The 24,765-nt window shown below is 44.6% G+C and overlaps 1 protein-coding gene across 1 annotated transcript in view; it reads left to right on the forward strand.

Moving 5' to 3' along the window:
- The first annotated feature begins 3,046 nt into the window (after positions 1–3,046).
- LOC110491307 (glucagon-like peptide 2 receptor) overlaps positions 3,047–24,765 on the forward strand; it is a 34,269-nt gene continuing 12,550 nt past the window's right edge. Inside the window, exons 1-6 of the mRNA XM_021564662.3 lie at positions 3,047–4,017; positions 22,394–22,508; positions 22,733–22,837; positions 23,002–23,123; positions 23,262–23,368; positions 23,741–23,897. Coding sequence (XP_021420337.1) covers positions 3,919–4,017; positions 22,394–22,508; positions 22,733–22,837; positions 23,002–23,123; positions 23,262–23,368; positions 23,741–23,897 — 705 coding nt within the window. The 5' untranslated portion in view covers positions 3,047–3,918. The remainder of the gene's footprint in view (positions 4,018–22,393; positions 22,509–22,732; positions 22,838–23,001; positions 23,124–23,261; positions 23,369–23,740; positions 23,898–24,765) is intronic.

Raw genomic sequence — 24,765 nt, forward strand, 5'->3', positions numbered from 1 at the left:
CCAAAATGGTTCGCACTTGCTGAATGTTGAACGGGACACTTTTTTTGTAAGATTCCCTGATGTGGTCAACTCCTCTCATGGCCTCAGTCACCTTCTTCTTCATTCCTTGGAGGCTTCATCAATCCTTGAGCGCTTTGTGGGCCTTGATAAGATCTTTGAGTTAGGCTGCAGATCCTGGACAAACTCTCTGAATGGTTCTTGTTCTACAACAGTGAATGGTTGGAGCCCTTGGATCACATACTTCACCACAGCTTTGTCGATGGATTTTTAAGACACTGTCTTCAGTAATGTGCTCTGCTTGATGGTGGAGGGAGTTTTAGGGGAGTTTTCTCTTCAGTGTGTTTGCCGCCAGTTCTCTATACTTCTTAAGATGGTGTATATGCTTTCTCTGAAATAAGACGAAAAGGAAAAGTGAAAGACAGTTACTTCGCTAGAAAACTACCATCACCAAATACTTGAGGTATAGGATACTAATTTTAAAGCTATAAACAACATTAGCTAAGTGTGAGTTTGTGACCACCGTTTAATATTACAATCGAGGAAAAAACTATGTTAATTGATCTAGCTGGTAGGTTACGTCAATAACTTAAGTCTATGGTAATTAGCAAGGTAAGAGCAACTTTACTAACGACATGCCACAGGCTTTCAGTAAATCCAGTGTCTATGTATGTGGATGACTCAACACTATACACGTCAGCTACCACAGCGACTGAAATGACAGCAACACTTAACTTCTTTGGGACTGGGGGGCAGTATTGAGTAGCTTGGATGAATACGGTGCCCAGAGTAAACTGCCTGCTACTCAGGCCCAAAAACTAGAATATGCATATAATTACTAGATGTGGATAGAAAACACTCTGATTTGAATGAATGATTTTTGAATGATGTCTGTGAGTATAACAGAACTCATATGGCAGGCAAAAACCTGAGAAGAAATCCAACCAGGAAGTGGGAAATCTGAGGTTTGTAGGTTTTCAAGTCTTTGCCTATCCAATATACAGTGTCTATAGGGTCATATTGCACTTCCTAAGGATTCCACTAGATGTCAACAGTCTTTAGAACCTTGTTTCGGGCTTCTATTATGAAGGGGGAGCGAATAAGAGCTGTTTGAGTAAGAGGTCTGGCATAATGCCATGAGCTAAATCAGGCACGCGGCCTTGAGAGCGAGCTGCATTCCTTTTAATTTCTAACGACAAAGGATTTGTCCGGTTGAAACATGTTAGAAGATATATGATAAAAACATCCTAAAGATTGATTCTAAACATCGTTTGACATGTTTCTACGAACTGTAATATAACTTTTTTGACTTTTCGTCTGAACTAAGTGATCGCACATTGTGCATTTGGATTACTGGGCTAAATGCACAAACAAAAAGGAGGTATTTGGCCATAAATGATGGACTTTATCGAACAAAACAAACATTTATTGTGGAACTGGGATTACTGGGAGTGCATTCCGATGAAGCTCATCAAAGGTAAGTGAATATTCATAACGCTATTTCTGACTTTTGTGACACCTCTCCTTCTTTGGAAAATGGCTGTATGTTTTCTGTGGCTAGGTGGTGACCTAACATAATCGCAAGGTGTGCTTTTTGAAATCAGACACTGTGGCTGGATTAATGAGAAGTTTATCTTTAAAATGGTATATAATACTTGTATGTTTGAGGAATTTTAATTATGAGATTTCTGTTGTTTTGAATTTGTCGCCCTGCAATTTTATTGGCTGTTGGCGAGGTGCAAAGAGCTGCAGTTATTCTCAGAATGGGGGGCAAGGAATAAGTTAGTCCTAAATATTAAAAGCAAAAAAACTAAAAGCATTTGATTTGGGAAAAATAATTAACTGAACCCCAAACCTAACCTAAATCTTGTAATGAATAATGTGGAAATTGAGCAAGTTGAGGAGGCTAAACTGCTTGGAGTAACCCTGGAATATAAACTGCCATGGTAAAAACATATTGATACAACAGTAGCTAAGATGGGGAGAAGTCTGTCTAAAATAAAGACCTGCTCTGCATTCTTAACAGCGCTTTCAACAAGGCATGTCCTACAGGCCCTAGTTTTGTCTCACCTGGACTGCTGTTCAGTCGTGTGGTCAGGTGCCGCAAAGAGGGATTTAGGAAAATTGCAATTGGCTCAGAACAGGGCAGCACGGCTGGCCCTTGGATATACACAGAGAGCTAACATTAAAAATATGCATGTCAATCTCTCCTGGCTCGAAGTGGAGGAGAGATTGACTTCATCACTACTTGTATGTGTGAGAGGTATTACATGTTGAATGCACCAAGCTGTCTGTTTGAACTACTGGCACACAGCTCAGATACCCATGCATACCCCACAAGACATGTCACCAGAGGTCTCCTCACAGTCCCCAAGTACAGAAAAGTCTATGTGAGGTGCACAGTACTGCAGTACATAGAGCCATGACTACATGGAACTCTATGCCACATGAAGTAACTCATGCCAGCAGTACAATTGAACAGCAATAATCAGTTTGTGCTGGCCGACCACGAGGTCAAGAGAGACAGAGCTGGCCCTGAAACAAGGTAAGGTGGCTGTCTCCTGGAAAGGCTACATGCAGTCAACACCAGGTTGCATAAGCTTACTTCTCATATTGATGCACACATCCAATCAGGTGACAGACCAGTTAACTAGGCCTAAGACCCCTAGACTTAGCAATTGCAACAATATTACCAGGCTAGTTAATAGATTTCGTAACACATTTGTATATAAAGTCCTATATTTTTTTTGTTAAACATACAAAGTAATACAATTTGGACAAAGTTGATTTGATTCAATATGTTGTATCATTTTGTCTGCACCGTCTGTACCAACAGTAGCACCACATGTTACCTTGGCTGCTAATCTATCCTGTGTGTTTGGACATGGCCACTGCAGCTCCTGCAGTGCGTTTATAGATCCATTGGACCACACAGGGATCCCATTAGTGTCAAATACTGTTGATGAGGCCCTCTTCCTGTGATTTAACCACCCACATAAAACTGTCACTGAACCTGTAGCCCCATACATGGATCAGCATTGCATGCGTTACCACGAATGTGTTCGTGTGTGTATGGATGTTTGTGTGGGCGTAGGTGTTTGAGTTTGCATGCATTCATTCACGTCAGTGTGTGCGTTCCCCTCCTGGACTACAAAGTTAAAATAGCTCTCCCTTGTCTTATCTTGATTGGCTGGGAGAATGCCGGGCGGAGAAGGGGGGGGGGCAGGCTGATGGGTGAGGAGCCACAGACGCTCTGTCGCTTTCAGGTCACCAGGGAGTACAGACAACGGAACCCCCGCAGGAGACGGTCTTTATCAAATACAAAGAAGCCGATGATAACTTAACTATACACCTGAGGGACAGAGGACAACTTTACTGACTCACGTGATCTAGATCAGAGGACAACTTTACTAACCCACTTGATTTTGGACAACTTTATGAAATACTAAAACTAGGAGAGATGTAGAGAGCTTCACTAGACTGATCACATCTGGAAAAGGATTGCCGTTGAAAGCCTCAAAGAAACAAAGAAGTGACTGGATATCTTCACAAAACACCTGTCAATCAAGAGAATACCACCTTTAACGCCCAAAACATTGAAGTTTTAAGGAAAGATTTACCTTCAGAATATCAACCACAACTAAAAGAAGTGAAACTCAGATCCTAAACAGGAGAGAAGCAGGCTCCATTTCTACCAGGCAGTTTTAAAGAGATTAACCTGAACAAATCACAAATAATCTTTAGCTGAAAAACCCACCGTTGCAAGAGGAGCCTACATAGAAGAGAGGACACTGCTTTTGGAAAAGACGTGTGTCCATATGGAGTGTATGCGTAGACCTAAGAAAAGGACGACTGTGAAGAAGGCATCGATGGCAGGCGGATCCAGGAAGTGCCACCCAGCGTGTATGTAAACAAAGTGCCATGCCCATGTTACGACCAGCCTGGCACAGAGGAGGGTGGTGGACACAAGGGAGTACCACAGTCTCTCCCTTACTCATACTGCTCCTCTCCAGTCTGCAGGTAAAACGGTCACCAGTTTTGGAACCTATGTGACCTCTTCCTAACAACTCGTCCTACTTGTTTCCTCTGTCAGCTCTCAAAGAAGGGCCAGTAAAAAAATATCCATATAGATGTTCTGTAAAATATGGCAAAAATAATGTTCTGTAAAATATGGCAAAAATAATGTTCTGTAAAATATGGCAAAAATAATATTCTGTAAAATATGGCAAAAATAACATTCTGTAAAATATGGCAAAAATAATATTCTGTAAAATATGGCAAAAATAATGTTCTGTAAAATATGGCAAAAATAATGTTCTGTAAAATATGGCAAAAATAATATTCTGTAAAATATGGCAAAAATAATGTTCTGTAAAATATGGCAAAAATAATGTTCTGTAAAATATGGCAAAAATAATATTCTGTAAAATATGGCAAAAATAATATTCTGTAAAATATGGCAAAAATAATATTCTGTAAAATATGGCAAAAATAATATTCTGTAAAATATGGCAAAAATAATATTCTGTAAAATATGGCAAAAATAATATTCTGTAAAATATGGCAAAAATAATATTCTGTAAAATATGGCAAAAATAATATTCTGTAAAATATGGCAAAAATAATATTCTGTAAAATATGGCAAAAATAATATTCTGTAAAATATGGCAAAAATAATATTCTGTAAAATATGGCAAAAATAATGTTCTTTAAAATATGGCAAAAATAATATTCTGTAAAATATGGCAAAAATAATGTTCTTTAAAATATGGCAAAAATAATATTCTGTAAAATATGGCAAAAATAATGTTCTTTAAAATATGGCAAAAATAATGTTCTTTAAAATATGGCAAAAATAATGTTCTTTAAAATATGGCAAAAATAATGTTCTTTAAAATATGGCAAAAATAATGTTCTCTAAAATATGGCAAAAATAATATTCTGTAAAATATGGCAAAAATAATATTCTGTAAAATATGGCAAAAATAATGTTCTTTAAAATATGGCAAAAATAATATTCTGTAAAATATGGCAAAAATAATATTCTGTAAAATATGGCAAAAATAATATTCTGTAAAATATGGCAAAAATAATATTCTGTAAAATATGGCAAAAATAATGTTCTTTAAAATATGGCAAAAATAATATTCTGTAAAATATGGCAAAAATAATATCCTGTAAAATATGGCAAAAATAATATTCTGTAAAATATGGCAAAAATAATATTCTGTAAAATATGGCAAAAATAATATTCTGTAAAATATGGCAAAAATAATGTTCTTTAAAATATGGCAAAAATAATATTCTGTAAAATATGGCAAAAATAATATTCTGTAAAATATGGCAAAAATAATGTTCTTTAAAATATGGCAAAAATAATATTCTGTAAAATATGGCAAAAATAATATTCTGTAAAATATGGCAAAAATAATATTCTGTAAAATATGGCAAAAATAATGTTCTTTAAAATATGACAAAAATAATATTCTGTAAAATATGGCAAAAATAATGTTCTTTAAAATATGGCAAAAATAATATTCTGTAAAATATGGCAAAAATAATGTTCTTTAAAATATGGCAAAAATAATATTCTGTAAAATATGGCAAAAATAATGTTCTTTAAAATATGGCAAAAATAATATTCTGTAAAATATGGCAAAAATAATGTTCTGTAAAATATGGCAAAAATAATATTCTGTAAAATATGGCAAAAATAATGTTCTGTAAAATATGGCAAAAATAATATTCTGTAAAATATGGCAAAAATAATGTTCTGTAAAATATGGCAAAAATAATATTCTGTAAAATATGGCAAAAATAATATTCTGTAAAAAAAAAAAAAAGAAGTGTGTTGAAGTAATCTCACAAATAATCCAATCTGACAACAGAGAAACAGATTTCAGTTTATCCACTATCGGATTTAGGTGAGAGGATGAGTTGCTACTGTTGGACTGTAAAACCCATACACTATCTTACTGACTCGGTGAGATGATAAGCCCTGAATTTGTGGTATTTAATACATTTTGTACAGATATGCAACTGGGATAGGCAAGAACACGGGAGTTGCTTAGCAACGTGGCTATATGATAATGTACTGGATTGTATGGCATGGCAAACATATGGCCATAGATATCACTCCAGACATGAATATTATCACAAAATCTGCTGTCGCACTCAAAATATACCGGAGCAGCCAGAAACGGACTTACAGTATACAGCACCTGCTGTAGAATGCAGCAGGCAAAGCATGATTCTATCAGAGTAACTCCTAAAACTCTGCTTACTGTAAATACATCCCTTAAAGGAAATGTTAACCCATTTTGAATGTTATGTTGTTTCTGTGCATCTCTGAGTTATGTTATATCGATTCCCTGGGTCATTTCATGTTTTCATGTGTATCTGAGTGATGTTATATCGATTCCCTGGGTAATTTCATGTTTTCATGAGTATCTGAGTGATGTTCTATCGATTCCCTGGGTAATTTCATGTTTTCATGAGTATCTGAGTGATGTTCTATCGATTCCCTGGGTCATTTCATGTTTTCATGAGTATCTGAGTTATTGGCGTTCAAGCAGGCAGAGATCCGGCCGGTATGACGTAGCACTGTGATAAAGTCTCTCTCACTACATTGGAAGTGTATAGGAATACGAGTTTTAGATGGTGTTAAAGCATCTATCATACATGTCAGAATACAATACTGGCCGATGTCATAACGCAATAGGTTGTCTTCTCTTGAATGAGCCATTGTTTTCTTTAACAGAGGGTCTAGTACATTTTTCCCATTTGTCTCTCTTTAGTCCAGGCTGCATTGCATGGTGCCATTGTCAGAGATATTACAGAAAGGAGATAAGAATCCAATGAATGGAGGAAGGTATAACGCCCCATCCAGCAGGCTGTCGGCCAATCACGTTCACGTTGTCATGCTGCGTCACACGGTTGCTAAGCTAATCATCACGCAATCCCTTCTCAAAGTCAGGTTATGTGTCGAGAAACGTGCCTATTTTCCTCAAAAGTACGTAATGTTACGATTCCAAAGCTATACGATACTACAGATAGCAAGTTAATAATCTCATATTGCGGAAAATATTTGTAATGTTGTATTTCTTGTTGATGAAATTCGTGCTAATGTTGGGTTTTTGAGCTGACGCCCAATAGACTCCCATTCCCTCCTTGAAGGGGAGCGCTCCTTGTCCCAGAATTGCCTAAAATGCACCGGGCGGCCCATTGACGTAGAATGGGCAATGTTTCCCATCGCCTCAAAATGTATATCTGCAGTTGCAAATGTTAGGCTCCACTCTGTGAGGCACATCAATCTGCAGGTTGAACATGGTGAGACTGTAGACTCCTAAATTGATAGTGCAGTTTGTTTAGGCCAATTTACAGCTAACTAGCTACTACATGCTGATATTGTCTTTGGTATTATTGTGTGTAGCTACGTTTGCTAGCTGGCTAGCTAACTAACAAGCCAGCCCATAGAGAGAGCATTGCATTGTGGATTTTCGACTTTAGCTGTAACAGATTTCCACAAAGATTTGCCATGTTGCGACCAACCTTCTAACTCCAAAATGAAACATTTGTTTACAAAAATAGAGATATCTCACATTTGACTCCCAGGTTCCTAAATTACATCAGCACTATAACTGAGTTAAGCTCAGAATCCTTAAGTGTCTTGTGGATTTTAAATCCTATTTCTAAAAGGTAGAGGAGAGCCCATGCATTTTCTTTTCACCCCAGATAAAAGCAGAGACCGACACAAACTCTCTCTCTCGTCTGTGATATCTGCTGTCCAGACAACCTGATGTTAAGAGACAAACAACCTGATGATAGGAGACAGACAACCTGGTGGTAGGAGACAGACAACCTGATGATAGGAGACAGACAACCTGGTGGTAGGAGACAGACAACCTGGTGGTAGGAGACAGACAACCTGATGATAGGAGACTGACAACCTGGTGGCAGGAAACAGACAACCTGATGGTAGGAAACAGACAACCTGATGGTAGGAGACAGACAACCTGGTGGTAGGAGACAGACAACATAATGGTAGGAGACAGACAACCTGGTGGTAGGAGACAGACAACCTGATGGTAGGAGACAGACAACCTGATGATAGGAGACTGACAACCTGGTGGCAGGAAACAGACAACCTGATGGTAGGAAACAGACAACCTGATGGTAGGAGACAGACAACCTGGTGGTAGGAGAAAGACACCCTGGGTGGTACTGGTGGTAGGAGACAGACAACCTGGTGGTAGGAGACAGACAACCTGGTGGTAGGAAACAGACAACCTGATGGTAGGAGACAGACAACCTGGTGGTAGGAGACAGACAACCTGATGGTAGGAGACAGACAACCTGGTGGTAGGAGACAGACAACCTGGTGGTAGGAGACAGACAACCTGGTGGTAGGAAACAGACAACCTGGTGGTAGGAGACAGACAACCTGATGATAGGAGACAGACAACCTGATGGTAGGAGACAGACAACATCATGGTAGGAGACAGACAACCTGATGGTAGGAGACAGACAACATAATGGTAGGAGACAGACAACCTGGTGGTAGGAGACAGACAACCTGATGGTAGGAGACAGACAACCTGATGATAGGAGACTGACAACCTGGTGGCAGGAAACAGACAACCTGATGGTAGGAAACAGACAACCTGATGGTAGGAGACAGACAACCTGGTGGTAGGAGAAAGACACCCTGGGTGGTACTGGTGGTAGGAGACAGACAACCTGGTGGTAGGAGACAGACAACCTGGTGGTAGGAAACAGACAACCTGATGGTAGGAGACAGACAACCTGGTGGTAGGAGACAGACAACCTGATGGTAGGAGACAGACAACCTGGTGGTAGGAGACAGACATCCTGGTGGTAGGAGACAGACAACCTGATGGTAGGAGACAGACATCCTGGTGGTAGGAGACAGACAACCTGGTGGTAGGAGACAGACAACCTGGTGGTAGGAAACAGACAACCTGATGGTAGGAGACAGACAACCTGGTGGTAGGAGACAGACATCCTGGTGGTAGGAGACAGACAACCTGGTGGTAGGAGACAGACAACCTGGTGGTAGGAAACAGACAACCTGATGGTAGGAGACAGACAACCTGGTGGTAGGAGACAGACAACCTGGTGGTAGGAGACAGACATCCTGGTGGTAGGAGACAGACAACCTGGTGGTAGGAGACAGACAACATCATGGTAGGAGACAGACAACCTGGTGGTAGGAGACAGACATCCTGGTGGTAGGAGACAGACAACCTGGTGGTAGGAGACAGACAACCTGGTGGTAGGAAACAGACAACCTGATGGTAGTTGACAGACAACCTGGTGGTAGGAGACAGACAACCTGGTGGTAGGAGACAGACATCCTTGTGGTAGGAGACAGACAACCTGGTGTTAGGAGACAGACAACCTGGTGGTAGGAAACAGACAACCTGATGGTAGGAGACAGACAACCTGGTGGTAGGAGACAGACATCCTGGTGGTTGGAAACAGACAACCTGGTGGTAGGAGACAGACAACCTGGTGGTAGGAGACAGACAACCTGGTGGTAGGAAACAGACAACCTGATGATAGGAGACAGACAACCTGGTGGTAGGAGACAGACAACATCATGGTAGGAGACAGACAACCTGATGGTAGGAGACAGACACCATCATGTTAGGAGACAGACAACATGATGGTAAGAGACAGACAACCTGGTGGTAGGAAACAGACAACCTGGTGGTGGTAGGAGACAGACAAACTGATGATAGGAGACTGACAACCTGGTGGCAGGAAACAGACAACCTGATGGTAGGAAACAGACAACCTGATGGTAGGAGACAGACAACCTGGTGGTAGGGGAAAGACACCCTGGGTGGTACTGGTGGTAGGAGACAGACAACCTGGTGGTAGGAGACAGACAACCTGGTGGTAGGAAACAGACAACCTGATGGTAGGAGACAGACAACCTGGTGGTAGGAGACAGACAACCTGATGGTAGGAGACAGACAACCTGGTGGTAGGAGACAGACATCCTGGTGGTAGGAGACAGACAACCTGATGGTAGGAGACAGACATCCTGGTGGTAGGAGACAGACAACCTGGTGGTAGGAGACAGACAACCTGGTGGTAGGAAACAGACAACCTGATGGTAGGAGACAGACAACCTGGTGGTAGGAGACAGACATCCTGGTGGTAGGAGACAGACAACCTGGTGGTAGGAGACAGACAACCTGGTGGTAGGAAACAGACAACCTGATGGTAGGAGACAGACAACCTGGTGGTAGGAGACAGACAACCTGGTGGTAGGAGACAGACAACCTGGTGGTAGGAAACAGACAACCTGGTGGTAGGAGACAGACAACATCATGGTAGGAGACAGACAACCTGGTGGTAGGAGACAGACATCCTGGTGGTAGGAGACAGACAACCTGGTGGTAGGAGACAGACAACCTGGTGGTAGGAGACAGACAACCTGATGGTAGTTGACAGACAACCTGGTGGTAGGAGACAGACAACCTGGTGGTAGGAGACAGACATCCTGGTGGTAGGAGACAGACAACCTGGTGTTAGGAGACAGACAACCTGGTGGTAGGAAACAGACAACCTGATGGTAGGAGACAGACAACCTGGTGGTAGGAGACAGACAACCTGGTGGTTGGAAACAGACAACCTGGTGGTAGGAGAAAGACACCCTGGGTGGTACTGGTGGTAGGAGACAGACATCCTGGTGGTAGGAGACAGACAACCTGGTGGTAGGAAACAGACAACCTGATGGTAGGAGTCAGACATCCTGGTGGTAGGAGACAGACATCCTGGTGGTAGGAAACAGACAACCTGGTGGGAGGAGACAGGCAACATGATGGTAAGAGATAGAATGAGATAGAACAACCTGATGGTAGGAGACAGACATCCTGGTGGTAGGAGACAGACAACCTGATGGTAGGAGACAGACAACCTGGTGGTAGGAGACAGACAACCTGGTGGTAGGAGACAGACATCCTGGTGGTAGGAGACAGACAACCTGGTGGTAGGAGACAGACAACATCATGGTAGGAGACAGACAACCTGGTGGTAGGAGACAGACATCCTGGTGGTAGGAGACAGACAACCTGGTGGTAGGAGACAGACAACCTGGTGGTAGGAAACAGACAACCTGATGGTAGGAGACAGACAACCTGGTGGTAGGAGACAGACAACCTGGTGGTAGGAGACAGACATCCTGGTGGTAGGAGACAGACAACCTGGTGGTAGGAGACAGACAACCTGGTGGTAGGAAACAGACAACCTGATGGTAGGAGACAGACAACCTGGTGGTAGGAGACAGACAACCTGGTGGTAGGAGACAGACATCCTTGTGGTAGGAGACAGACAACCTGGTGTTAGGAGACAGACAACCTGGTGGTAGGAAACAGACAACCTGATGGTAGGAGACAGACAACCTGGTGGTAGGAGACAGACATCCTGGTGGTTGGAAACAGACAACCTGGTGGTAGGAGACAGACAACCTGGTGGTAGGAGACAGACAACCTGGTGGTAGGAAACAGACAACCTGATGATAGGAGACAGACAACCTGGTGGTAGGAGACAGACAACATCATGGTAGGAGACAGACAACCTGATGGTAGGAGACAGACACCATCATGTTAGGAGACAGACAACATGATGGTAAGAGACAGACAACCTGGTGGTAGGAAACAGACAACCTGGTGGTGGTAGGAGACAGACAAACTGATGATAGGAGACTGACAACCTGGTGGCAGGAAACAGACAACCTGATGGTAGGAAACAGACAACCTGATGGTAGGAGACAGACAACCTGGTGGTAGGAGAAAGACACCCTGGGTGGTACTGGTGGTAGGAGACAGACAACCTGGTGGTAGGAGACAGACAACCTGGTGGTAGGAAACAGACAACCTGATGGTAGGAGACAGACAACCTGGTGGTAGGAGACAGACAACCTGATGGTAGGAGACAGACAACCTGGTGGTAGGAGACAGACATCCTGGTGGTAGGAGACAGACAACCTGATGGTAGGAGACAGACATCCTGGTGGTAGGAGACAGACAACCTGTTGGTAGGAGACAGACAACCTGGTGGTAGGAAACAGACAACCTGATGGTAGGAGACAGACAACCTGGTGGTAGGAGACAGACATCCTGGTGGTAGGAGACAGACAACCTGGTGGTAGGAGACAGACAACCTGGTGGTAGGAAACAGACAACCTGATGGTAGGAGACAGACAACCTGGTGGTAGGAGACAGACATCCTGGTGGTAGGAGACAGACAACCTGGTGGTAGGAGACAGACAACCTGGTGGTAGGAAACAGACAACCTGATGGTAGGAGACAGACAACCTGGTGGTAGGAGACAGACAACCTGGTGGTAGGAGACAGACATCCTGGTGGTAGGAGACAGACAACCTGGTGGTAGGAGACAGACAACTTCATGGTAGGAGACAGACAACCTGGTGGTAGGAGACAGACATCCTGGTGGTAGGAGACAGACAACCTGGTGGTAGGAGACAGACAACCTGGTGGTAGGAGACAGACAACCTGGTGGTAGGAGACAGACAACCTGGTGGTAGGAAACAGACAACCTGATGGTAGGAGACAGACAACCTGGTGGTAGGAGACAGACATCCTGGTGGTAGGAGACAGACAACCTGGTGTTAGGAGACAGACAACCTGGTGGTAGGAGACAGACATCCTGGTGGTAGGAGACAGACAACCTGGTGGTAGGAGACAGACAACCTGGTGGTAGGAAACAGACAACCTGATGGTAGGAGACAGACAACCTGGTGGTAGGAGACAGACAACCTGGTGGTAGGAGACAGACATCCTTGTGGTAGGAGACAGACAACCTGGTGTTAGGAGACAGACAACCTGGTGGTAGGAAACAGACAACCTGATGGTAGGAGACAGACAACCTGGTGGTAGGAGACAGACATCCTGGTGGTTGGAAACAGACAACCTGGTGGTAGGAGACAGACAACCTGGTGGTAGGAGACAGACAACCTGGTGGTAGGAAACAGACAACCTGATGATAGGAGACAGACAACCTGGTGGTAGGAGACAGACAACATCATGGTAGGAGACAGACAACCTGATGGTAGGAGACAGACACCATCATGTTAGGAGACAGACAACATGATGGTAAGAGACAGACAACCTGGTGGTAGGAAACAGACAACCTGGTGGTGGTAGGAGACAGACAAACTGATGATAGGAGACTGACAACCTGGTGGCAGGAAACAGACAACCTGATGGTAGGAGACAGACAACCTGGTGGTAGGAGAAAGACACCCTGGGTGGTACTGGTGGTAGGAGACAGACAACCTGGTGGTAGGAGACAGACAACCTGGTGGTAGGAAACAGACAACCTGATGGTAGGAGACAGACAACCTGGTGGTAGGAGACAGACAACCTGATGGTAGGAGACAGACAACCTGGTGGTAGGAGACAGACATCCTGGTGGTAGGAGACAGACAACCTGATGGTAGGAGACAGACATCCTGGTGGTAGGAGACAGACAACCTGGTGGTAGGAGACAGACAACCTGGTGGTAGGAAACAGACAACCTGATGGTAGGAGACAGACAACCTGGTGGTAGGAGACAGACATCCTGGTGGTAGGAGACAGACAACCTGGTGGTAGGAGACAGACAACCTGGTGGTAGGAAACAGACAACCTGATGGTAGGAGACAGACAACCTGGTGGTAGGAGACAGACATCCTGGTGGTAGGAGACAGACAACCTGGTGGTAGGAGACAGACAACCTGGTGGTAGGAAACAGACAACCTGATGGTAGGAGACAGACAACCTGGTGGTAGGAGACAGACAACCTGGTGGTAGGAGACAGACATCCTGGTGGTAGGAGACAGACAACCTGGTGGTAGGAGACAGACAACTTCATGGTAGGAGACAGACAACCTGGTGGTAGGAGACAGACATCCTGGTGGTAGGAGACAGACAACCTGGTGGTAGGAGACAGACAACCTGGTGGTAGGAGACAGACAACCTGATGGTAGTTGACAGACAACCTGGTGGTAGGAGACAGACAACCTGGTGGTAGGAAACAGACAACCTGATGGTAGGAGACAGACAACCTGGTGGTAGGAGACAGACAACCTGGTGGTAGGAAACAGACAACCTGATGGTAGTTGACAGACAACCTGGTGGTAGGAGACAGACAACCTGGTGGTAGGAGACAGACATCCTGGTGGTAGGAGACAGACAACCTGGTGTTAGGAGACAGACAACATCATGGTAGGAGACAGACAACCTGATGGTAGGAGACAGACACCATCATGTTAGGAGACAGACAACATGATGGTAAGAGACAGACAACCTGGTGGTAGGAAACAGACAACCTGGTGGTGGTAGGAGACAGACAAACTGATGATAGGAGACTGACAACCTGGTGGCAGGAAACAGACAACCTGATGGTAGGAAACAGACAACCTGATGGTAGGAGACAGACAACCTGGTGGTAGGAGAAAGACACCCTGGGTGGTACTGGTGGTAGGAGACAGACAACCTGGTGGTAGGAGACAGACAACCTGGTGGTAGGAAACAGACAACCTGATGGTAGGAGACAGACAACCTGGTGGTAGGAGACAGACAACCTGATGGTAGGAGACAGACAACCTGGTGGTAGGAGACAGACATCCTGGTGGTAGGAGACAGACAACCTGATGGTAGGAGACAGACATCCTGGTGGTAGGAGACAGACAACCTGGTGGTAGGAGACAGACAACCTGGTGGTAGGAAACAGACAACCTGATGGTAGGAGACAGACAACCTGGTGGTAGGAGACAGACATCCTGGTGGTAGGAGACAGACAACCTGGTGGTAGGAGACAGACAACCTGGTGGTAGGAAACAGACAACCTGATGGTAGGAGACAGACAACCTGGTGGTAGGAGACAGACAACCTGGTGGTAGGAAACAGACAACCTGATGGTAGTTGACAGACAACCTGGTGGTAGGAGACAGACAACCTGGTGGTAGGAGACAGACATCCTGGTGGTAGGAGACAGACAACCTGGTGTTAGGAGACAGACAACCTGGTGGTAGGAAACAGACAACCTGATGGTAGGAGACAGACAACCTGATGGTAGGAGTCAGACATCCTGGTGGTAGGAGACAGACATCCTGGTGGTAGGAAACAGACAACCTGGTGGGAGGAGACAGACAACATGATGGTAAGAGATAGAATGAGATAGAACAACCTGATGGTAGGAGACAGACATCCTGGTGGTAGGAGACAGACAACCTGATGGTAGGAGACAGACAACCTGGTGGTAGGAGACAGACAACCTGGTGGTAGGAGACAGACATCCTGGTGGTAGGAGACAGACAACCTGGTGGTAGGAGACAGACAACATCATGGTAGGAGACAGACAACCTGGTGGTAGGAGACAGACATCCTGGTGGTAGGAGACAGACAACCTGGTGGTAGGAGACAGACAACCTGGTGGTAGGAAACAGACAACCTGATGGTAGGAGACAGACAACCTGGTGGTAGGAGACAGACAACCTGGTGGTAGGAGACAGACATCCTGGTGGTAGGAGACAGACAACCTGGTGGTAGGAGACAGACAACCTGGTGGTAGGAAACAGACAACCTGATGGTAGGAGACAGACAACCTGGTGGTAGGAGACAGACATCCTGGTGGTAGGAAACAGACAACCTGGTGGTAGGAGAAAGACACCCTGGGTGGTACTGGTGGTAGGAGACAGACAACCTGGTGGTAGGAGACAGACAACCTGGTGGTAGGAAACAGACAACCTGGTGGTAGGAGACAGACAACCTGGTGGTAGGAGACAGACATCCTGGTGGTAGGAGACAGACAATCTGGTGGTAGGAGACAGACATCATCATGGTAGGAGACAGACAACCTGGTGGTAGGAGACAGACATCCTGGTGGTAGGAGACAGACAACCTGGTGGTAGGAGACAGACAACCTGGTGGTAGGAAACAGACAACCTGGTGGTAGGAAACAGAAAACCTGATGGTAGGAGACAGACAACCTGGTGGTAGGAGACAGACATCCTGGTGGTTGGAAACAGACAACCTGGTGGTAGGAGACAGACAACCTGGTGGTAGGAAACAGACAACCTGATGATAGGAGACAGACAACCTGGTGGTAGGAGACAGACAACATCATGGTAGGAGACAGACAACCTGATGGTAGGAGACAGACACCATCATGTTAGGAGACAGACAACATGATGGTAAGAGACAGACAACCTGGTGGTAGGAAACAGACAACCTGGTGGTGGTAGGAGACAGACAAACTGATGATAGGAGACTGACAACCTGGTGGCAGGAAACAGACAACCTGATGGTAGGAAACAGACAACCTGATGGTAGGAGACAGACAACCTGGTGGTAGGAGAAAGACACCCTGGGTGGTACTGGTGGTAGGAGACAGACAACCTGGTGGTAGGAGACAGACAACCTGGTGGTAGGAAACAGACAACCTGATGGTAGGAGACAGACAACCTGGTGGTAGGAGACAGACAACCTGATGGTAGGAGACAGACAACCTGGTGGTAGGAGACAGACATCCTGGTGGTAGGAGACAGACAACCTGATGGTAGGAGACAGACATCCTGGTGGTAGGAGACAGACAACCTGGTGGTAGGAGACAGACAACCTGGTGGTAGGAAACAGACAACCTGATGGTAGGAGACAGACAACCTGGTGGTAGGAGACAGACATCCTGGTGGTAGGAGACAGACAACCTGGTGGTAGGAGACAGACAACCTGGTGGTAGGAAACAGACAACCTGATGGTAGGAGACAGACAACCTGGTGGTAGGAGACAGACAACCTGGTGGTAGGAGACAGACATCCTGGTGGTAGGAGACAGACAACCTGGTGGTAGGAGACAGACAACATCATGGTAGGAGACAGACAACCTGGTGGTAGGAGACAGACATCCTGGTGGTAGGAGACAGACAACCTGGTGGTAGGAGACAGACAACCTGGTGGTAGGAAACAGACAACCTGATGGTAGTTGACAGACAACCTGGTGGTAGGAGACAGACAACCTGGTGGTAGGAGACAGACATCCTGGTGGTAGGAGACAGACAACCTGGTGTTAGGAGACAGACAACCTGGTGGTAGGAAACAGACAACCTGATGGTAGGAGACAGACAACCTGGTGGTAGGAGACAGACATCCTGGTGGTTGGAAACAGACAACCTGGTGGTAGGAGAAAGACACCCTGGGTGGTACTGGTGGTAGGAGACAGACAACCTGGTGGTAGGAGACAGACAACCTGGTGGTAGGAAACAGACAACCTGATGGTAGGAGTCAGACATCCTGGTGGTAGGAGACAGACATCCTGGTGGTAGGAAACAGACAACCTGGTGGGAGGAGACAGACAACATGATGGTAAGAGATAGAATGAGATAGAACAACCTGATGGTAGGAGACAGACATCCTGGTGGTAGGAGACAGACAACCTGATGGTAGGAGACAGACAACCTGGTGGTAGGAGACAGACAACCTGGTGGTAGGAGAAAGACATCCTGGTGGTAGGAGACAGACAACCTGGTGGTAGGAGACAGACAACATCATGGTAGGAGACAGACAACCTGGTGGTAGGAGACAGACATCCTGGTGGTAGGAGACAGACAACCTGGTGGTAGGAGACAGACAACCTGGTGGTAGGAAACAGACAACCTGATGGTAGGAGACAGACAACCTGGTGGTAGGAGACAGACAACCTGGTGGTAGGAGACAGACATCCTGGTGGTAGGAGACAGACAACCTGGTGGTAGGAGACAGACAACCTGGTGGTAGGAAACAGACAACCTGATGGTAGGAGACAGACAACCTGGTGGTAGGAGACAGACATCCTGGTGGTAGGAAACAGACAACCTGGTGGTAGGAGAAAGACACCCTGGGTGGTACTGGTGGTAGGAGACAGACAACCTGGTGGTAGGAGACAGACAACCTGGTGGTAGGAAACAGACAACCTGGTGGTAGGAGACAGACATCCTGGTGGTAGGAGACAGACATCCTGGTGGTAGGAGACAGACAATCTGGTGGTAGGAGACAGACATCATCATGGTAGGAGACAGACAACCTGGTGGTAGGAGACAGACATCCTGGTGGTAGGAGACAGACAACCTGGTGGTAGGAGACAGACAACCTGGTGGTAGGAAACAGACAACCTGATGGTAGGAGACAGACAACCTGGTGGTAGGAGACAGACATCCTGGTGGTAGGAAACAGACAACCTGGTGGTAGGAGAAAGACACCCTGGGTGGTACTGGTGGTAGGATACAGACAACCTGGTGGTAGGAGACAGACAACCTGGTTGTAGGAAACAGACAACCTGATGGTAGGAGACAGACATCCTGGTGGTAGGAGACAGACATCCTGGTGGTAGGAAACAGACAACCTGGTGGGAGGAGACAGACAACATGATGGTAAGAGATAGAATGGGTAATTGAAGTGTTAAACCGTCAGGGAGCTCTTATCAGACACAGGAACAGGTGGTGGTGTGTAGGGGAATAGAGTGGGTCATTGAAGTGTTAGACATTCAGGGAGCTCTTATAGGATATAGGAACAGGTGGGCAGGCACAGGGAGGATACACAGCTCAAGATTGAGATATGTATCCCTACTGGAGAGTGAAGGCAAGGCAGGGAATGTTAGTCAGAGATAGAGTACCACACATAGAAATAGAATCCATTGGATGGTACTACACCCCACCCGTGGAACGACAGATTCTAAATGGGAAACTTTGATTCTCTGTTTACCTTTAAAAGGGAAGAGAAGGGTTGGTCTGTCACTAGAATCAGAAGATAAGGATTGGTTTGTCTCTAGAATCAAAAGGGTTGGTCTGTCACTAGAATCAGAATGGTTGGCCTATCACTAGAATCGGAAGGGTTGGCCTGTCACTAGAATCAGAAGAGAAGGGTTGGTCTGTCACTAGAAACAGAAGAGAAGGTTTTGTCTGTCACTAGAAACAGAAGGGAAGGTTTGGTCTGTCACTAGAATCGAAAGAGAAGGGCTGGTCTGTCACTAGAATCAGAAGATAATTGTCTGTCTGTCACTAGAATCAGAAGAGAAGGGTTGGTCTGTCACTAGAATCAGAAGAGAAGGGTTGGTCTGTCACTAGAATCAGATGAGAAGGGTTGGTCTGTCCCTAGAATCAAAAGGGTTGGTATGTCACTAGAATCAGATGGGTTGGTCTGTCACTAGAATCAGAAGAGAAGGGTTGGTCTGACGCTAGAATCAGAATGGTTGGTCTGTTGCTATAATCAGAATGGTTGGTCTGTCACCAGAATCAAAAGAGACTGTTTAATCTGTCACTAGAATTGGAAGAGAAGGGTTGGTCTGTCACTAGAGTCAGATCAGAAGGGTTGGTCTGTCACTAGAATCAGAAGAGAAGAGTTGGTATGGCACTAGAATCAGTAGGGTTAGTATATTACTAGAATCCAAAGGGTTGGTCTGTCACTAGAATCAGAAGGGTTGGCCTGTCACTAGTATCAGAAGAGAAGGGTTGGTCTGTCACAAGAATTAGAAGTGTTGGTATGGCACTAGAATCAGAAGGGTTGGTATGTCACTAGAATCAGAAGGGTTTGTATGTCACTTGGATCAGAGGGGTTGGTCTGTCACTAGAATCAGAAGAGAAGGATTAGTATGCCACTATAATCAAAAGGGTTGGTATGTCACTAGGATCAGAAGGGTTGGTCTGTCACTAGAATCAGAAGGGTTGGTCTGTCACTAGAATCAGATGGGTTGGTCTGTCACTAGAATCAGATGGGTTGGTCTGTCACTAGGATCAGAAGGGTTGGTAAGTCACTAGAATCAGATGAGAAGAGCTGGTATGTCATTTGAATCGGAACTTTTGATTTGTCTCTAGAATCAGAAGAGGAGGGTTGGTCTGTCACTAGAATCAGAAGGGTTGGTAAGTCACTCGAATTGGAAGAGAAGGGTTGGTCTGTCATTAGAATCGGAAGGTTTGGTTTGTCTCTAGAATCAGAAGAGGATGGTTGGTCTGTCACTAGAATTAGATGAGAAGAGTTGGTCTGTCACTAGAATCAGAAGAGGAGGGTTGGTCTGTCACTAGAATCAGAAGAGGAGGGTTGGTCTGTCACTAGAATCAGATGAGAAGAGTTGGCATGTCACTAGAATCGGAAGGTTTGGTTTGTCTCTAGAATCAGAAGGGTTGGTCTGTCAATAGAATCAGAAGGGTTGGTCAATTCCTAGAATCAGAAGGGTTGGTAAGTCACTAGAATCAGAAGGGTCGGTCTGTCTCCAGAATCAGAAGCGGTGGGTTGATCTCTCACTAGAATCAGAGGAGAAGAGTGGATATGTCTCTAGAATCAGAAGAGAGGGGTTGGTATGCCATTAGAATTAGAAGGGTTGGTCTGTCATTAGAATTAGAGGAGAAGGGTTGGTATGTCACTGGAATCGTAAAAGAAGGTTTGGTTTGTCACTTGAATTAGAAAGATTGGTATGTCACTAGAATCCGAAGGGTTGGTCTGTAACTAGAATCAGAAGAGAAGGTTTGGTCTTTCACTAGAATCAGAAGAAATGGGTTGGTCTGTCACTATAATCAGAAGAGACGGGTTGGTCTATCACTAGAATTAGAAGAGAAGGTCGGGCCTCTCGAGTGGCGCAGTAGTCCAAGGCACTGCATCGCAGTGTTGCGGCGTCACTACAGCCTGGAGTTCGATGCATAATTGGCCCAGCTTTGTCGCAGTTAGTGGAGGGTCTGGTCGGGGTGTGCTTTACTTGGCTCATCGCACTCTAGCGACTCCTTGTGGTGTGCCTGGTGCCAGCAGGCTGACTTCGGTCATCAGTTGAACTGTGTTTTTCTTTCGCCACATTGGTGCAGCTGGCTTCTGGGTTAAGCTAGCGGATGTTAAGAAACGGGGCTTGGCGGGTCATGCTTCGGAGGACGCATGACTCCCCGTTCGCCTCTCCCAAGCCAGTTGGGGAGTTGCAGCGATGAGACAAAATCATAATAACGAAATCTGGGAGAAAAAGGGGGTAAAAAGGACACTGCCCAAGCATGTGTAAAGATATCTTAAGTTTTGGACCAAGATGATGAAAATGCAGGTAAGAACCCAAATCTGATTTTTTCGTTATTTCTAATCTTTTTTTTCTGACTGTCCACACATAGTTTTACATGTGACCTGAATCAGATGGATGTAGCATCTGAAGGAGCACACAAACGCAACGCTAATTTCCCATCTCTGTTGCTTTACATTTTGGGGTGGTTGTCATGGCAACGACAGCTCATGTGCAATGAAACTACTTATTACCCCAATTATTGGCAAAATATTTAAATATCTGAATTGGGCAGCCATATGGAAGCGGTATAAATTGGAAGTTATAAGATCATATTTTATGTGTTTTTATGTTGTTGTTGCTGAAAAAATCAGATGGGAAACAGATATGCACATAATTGATGAAAGATCTGAATTGGGCTGCCTGTGTAAATGCAGCCTAACTGAGGCATTGCTGGTTAAATCTCCTAACTTTATTTCTCCCCTCAGAGTAAATGATACCGGTATATTTACTTCTAGTAGTATAGACCACATGATATTATGGTCACGATTCACTCCGTATATCACCGAAGTTCAGCGTGTTCGCGAAGACTGCATTCACAGTTAAAGACCCAGTTCAGTGAAAAACATGATTTCCTGTGTTTTATATACATTTCCACACTGAGGTTGGAATTATACTGTGAAATTGTGAAAATTATAATCATTACTTTTTATTGTAAGAGCTGTTTGAAAAGACCGCCTGAATTCATTGTATCCTGTTTTCGAGGGGTGGAGTTTAGGTCACCAGGTGATAAATTAGGTGATAGACCAATAAGGAAAGTTTCAAACCTCTCTGCCAATAATAGCTATCCCTCCCCATTCAGACCACTCCCAGACAGACAGTCCTGGCAAAATGATTTGTCTTTGCCAAGAAGCTTTTTTTGTTTTTACAATCACAGTAAGGTACTTAATTTTTACCCAGAAATAATTTGATATTGAGATAAAAATGTCTGCAATGGACCTTTTCACCCTGGATATGTTGTTGTTGCAGCTCAATCGGAAATTACCTGTACATTTCAATTGTGAGATAGCGCTGAAATTCGGCGACACGGATTGAATTGAGCCCTAGGCTTGTGAAATTGCCTAAACAGACTCCTAAGACGATTGAGGTTGAGCAGTTAGATACCTCAGCGTGAATTCTACTCAAACACTGCCATCTTGTGGACTCTCACTCCAACCACATACCCCTCTATCTTCCTGACACATTGTTGGGGCCCGGGGGTGGTAAACATTAATCATTTTTCATGGACTATTCTTTGGGGATTTTCTTATTTGACATGAAAGGTGGTGGTTCTGTGATTGATTGTGTTGTATTTTCATTAGGATCCCCCATTAGCTGATGCCATGAAGCTGACGCTTAAAGAGTTGATCTCTAAAAGGAATGAATATAGGGAGAACTGCACCAGGATTTTAGCAGAAAGCTACTTCTCAGGAACTGGTGAGCAGTTTTGTTTTTGGCCCTGGCCACTAGCACGTATCATTGTAGCATGTTTCTGCTACAATGTGTATTGTAATTGTACTGCAGCCAGACTGTCAGTGCTGCAATTCATCTGTATGGAAATTAATTTTAAGTTTTAATTAATTTTGAGATAAGCAGTAGCACTTTTTTTATCATGTACTTTTCAGTTTGCCTCTTTACTCTGTCCTTGTTTGTCCTTTCAGGAACCTACTGTAACGGGACGGTTGACCTATTTGTGTGTTGGCCCCACTCAGCTCCTGGTAACGTGTCAGTGCCCTGTCCTTCTTACCTCCCCTGGGTCACAGAGGGTGAGTCTCCAGGCTTCGTCTCACACACGTTCCATATCCATTATGTCACGTGATGGCACAACATGACATAATACCATTTCTACCAAAGTAGAAAGTTAAACGTATCTTCCAACATGGTTAGCTCGTGAGCACATCTCTCCTATTGGTTCCTTTTCCTGACCCAGATGACTCCAGGAGTGTGTACAGGCAGTGTCTGTCCAATGGGAGCTGGCGACTCCAGGAGAATTCTTCGGAGGCCTGGCGGGACCAGAGAGAATGCGATGAGAAACGTTTCTTTGAAGCCGAGGTGAGGGAAAGGCTGTGAGGAAACCTTATGAAAAGGCCTTGTAACCGAATTTTCAAACATAAATCCAGATAAAAAGCAGAACGTTCCATCGAGGTCAAAGGTCACCTCTTTTACTTTTGTTTGTCTGTTGTTTTCCAGGAGAATGAGGTGTTTCGCCAAGGAGCACTGAGGGTTATCTCCATCGTCGGCTACGGTCTGTCCCTCTTCTCCCTCTCTCTGGCCACTCTCCTCATGGGCATTCTCAGGTCAGTGTCAAGGGGTCAGCGTCAAGCGGTCAGCATCAACAGCTTAGACACATGTTGATGATGGTTATATGATGAATTCTACTATGGTTGGGCGATGACATGATTGCAAATGAATGACATTCTCCTTAGTCACGGCATCGATTGAAACCCACTAGTCAGTGTTCAATGTCAGTGTATAATATGTAACGGATATCAGGGGAGGTAGAATAACAAGATCACAGATGTTGTCGATCACTATAAATGACATTAGAACAACTACGTTGGATTGCCTATGTACTGGGCACTTATCTTAATCACATAATAACAAAATCAACTTCCACACTAAATAGTCAGTGGTGGTTTTGAGTCAATGCCAACCTCTGTCTCTTCCAGGAAGCTCCACTGTACGAGGAACTACATCCACATGAATCTGTTTGTGTCGTTCATGATGAGAGCCATAGCCGTTTTCATAAAGGAGATCGTTTTACATGTCATGTACACCAAGCTACCCATTGACGACCCAGGGTGGAACTCATACTCCAACTCAGTGGTATTCATCTCCTGCAGAGAATTTAATTAGAAATTACCTTCAGAATATTTATTTCTTATGATATAAGCTCAAAATGGCCAGAAAAAAAATAACTTTCTTCTGAAACTCGTCAGTCTATTCTTGTTCTGAGAAATGAAGGCTATTCCATGCGAGAAATTGCCAAGAAACTAAAGATCTCGTACAACGATGTGTACTACTCCCTTCACAGAACAGTGCAAACTATCTCTAACCAGAATAGAAAGAGGAGTGAGAGGCCCCGGTGCACAACTGAGCAAGAGGGCAAGTACATTAGAGTGTCTAGTCTGAGAAACAGACTCCTCACAAGTCCTCAACTGGCTGTTTCATTAAATAGTGAAGGGTGTAGTACACAGCATTGTACGAGTTCTTTAGTTTCTTGGCAATATCTCACATGGAATAGCCTTCATTACTCAGAACAAGAATAGACTGACGAGTTTCAGAAGAAAGTCTTTGTTTCTGGCAATTTTGAGCCTGTAATCAAACCCACAAATGCTGATGCTCCAGATACTCAACTAGTCTAAAGAAGGCCAGTTTTATTGCTTCTTTAATCAGGACAACAGTTTTCAGCTTTGCTAACATAATTGCAAAAGGGTTTTCTAATGATCAATTAGCCTTTTAAAATGATAAACTTGGATTAGCTAACACAACGTGCCATTGGAACACAGGAGTGATGGTTGCTGATAATGGGCCTCTGTACACCTATGTAGATATTCCATAAAAACATCTGCCTTTTCCAGCTACAATAGTCATTTACAACATTAACAATGTCTACACTGTATTTCTGCAGTGTAATTTACATTTTACAAGGCAGTGTAATGTATATATTTAACAAGGCAGTGTAATGTATATA

Source organism: Oncorhynchus mykiss, chromosome 16, assembly GCF_057628025.1.
Source record: "Oncorhynchus mykiss isolate SJ-2025 chromosome 16, ASM5762802v1, whole genome shotgun sequence".
NCBI lineage: Eukaryota > Metazoa > Chordata > Actinopteri > Salmoniformes > Salmonidae > Oncorhynchus > Oncorhynchus mykiss.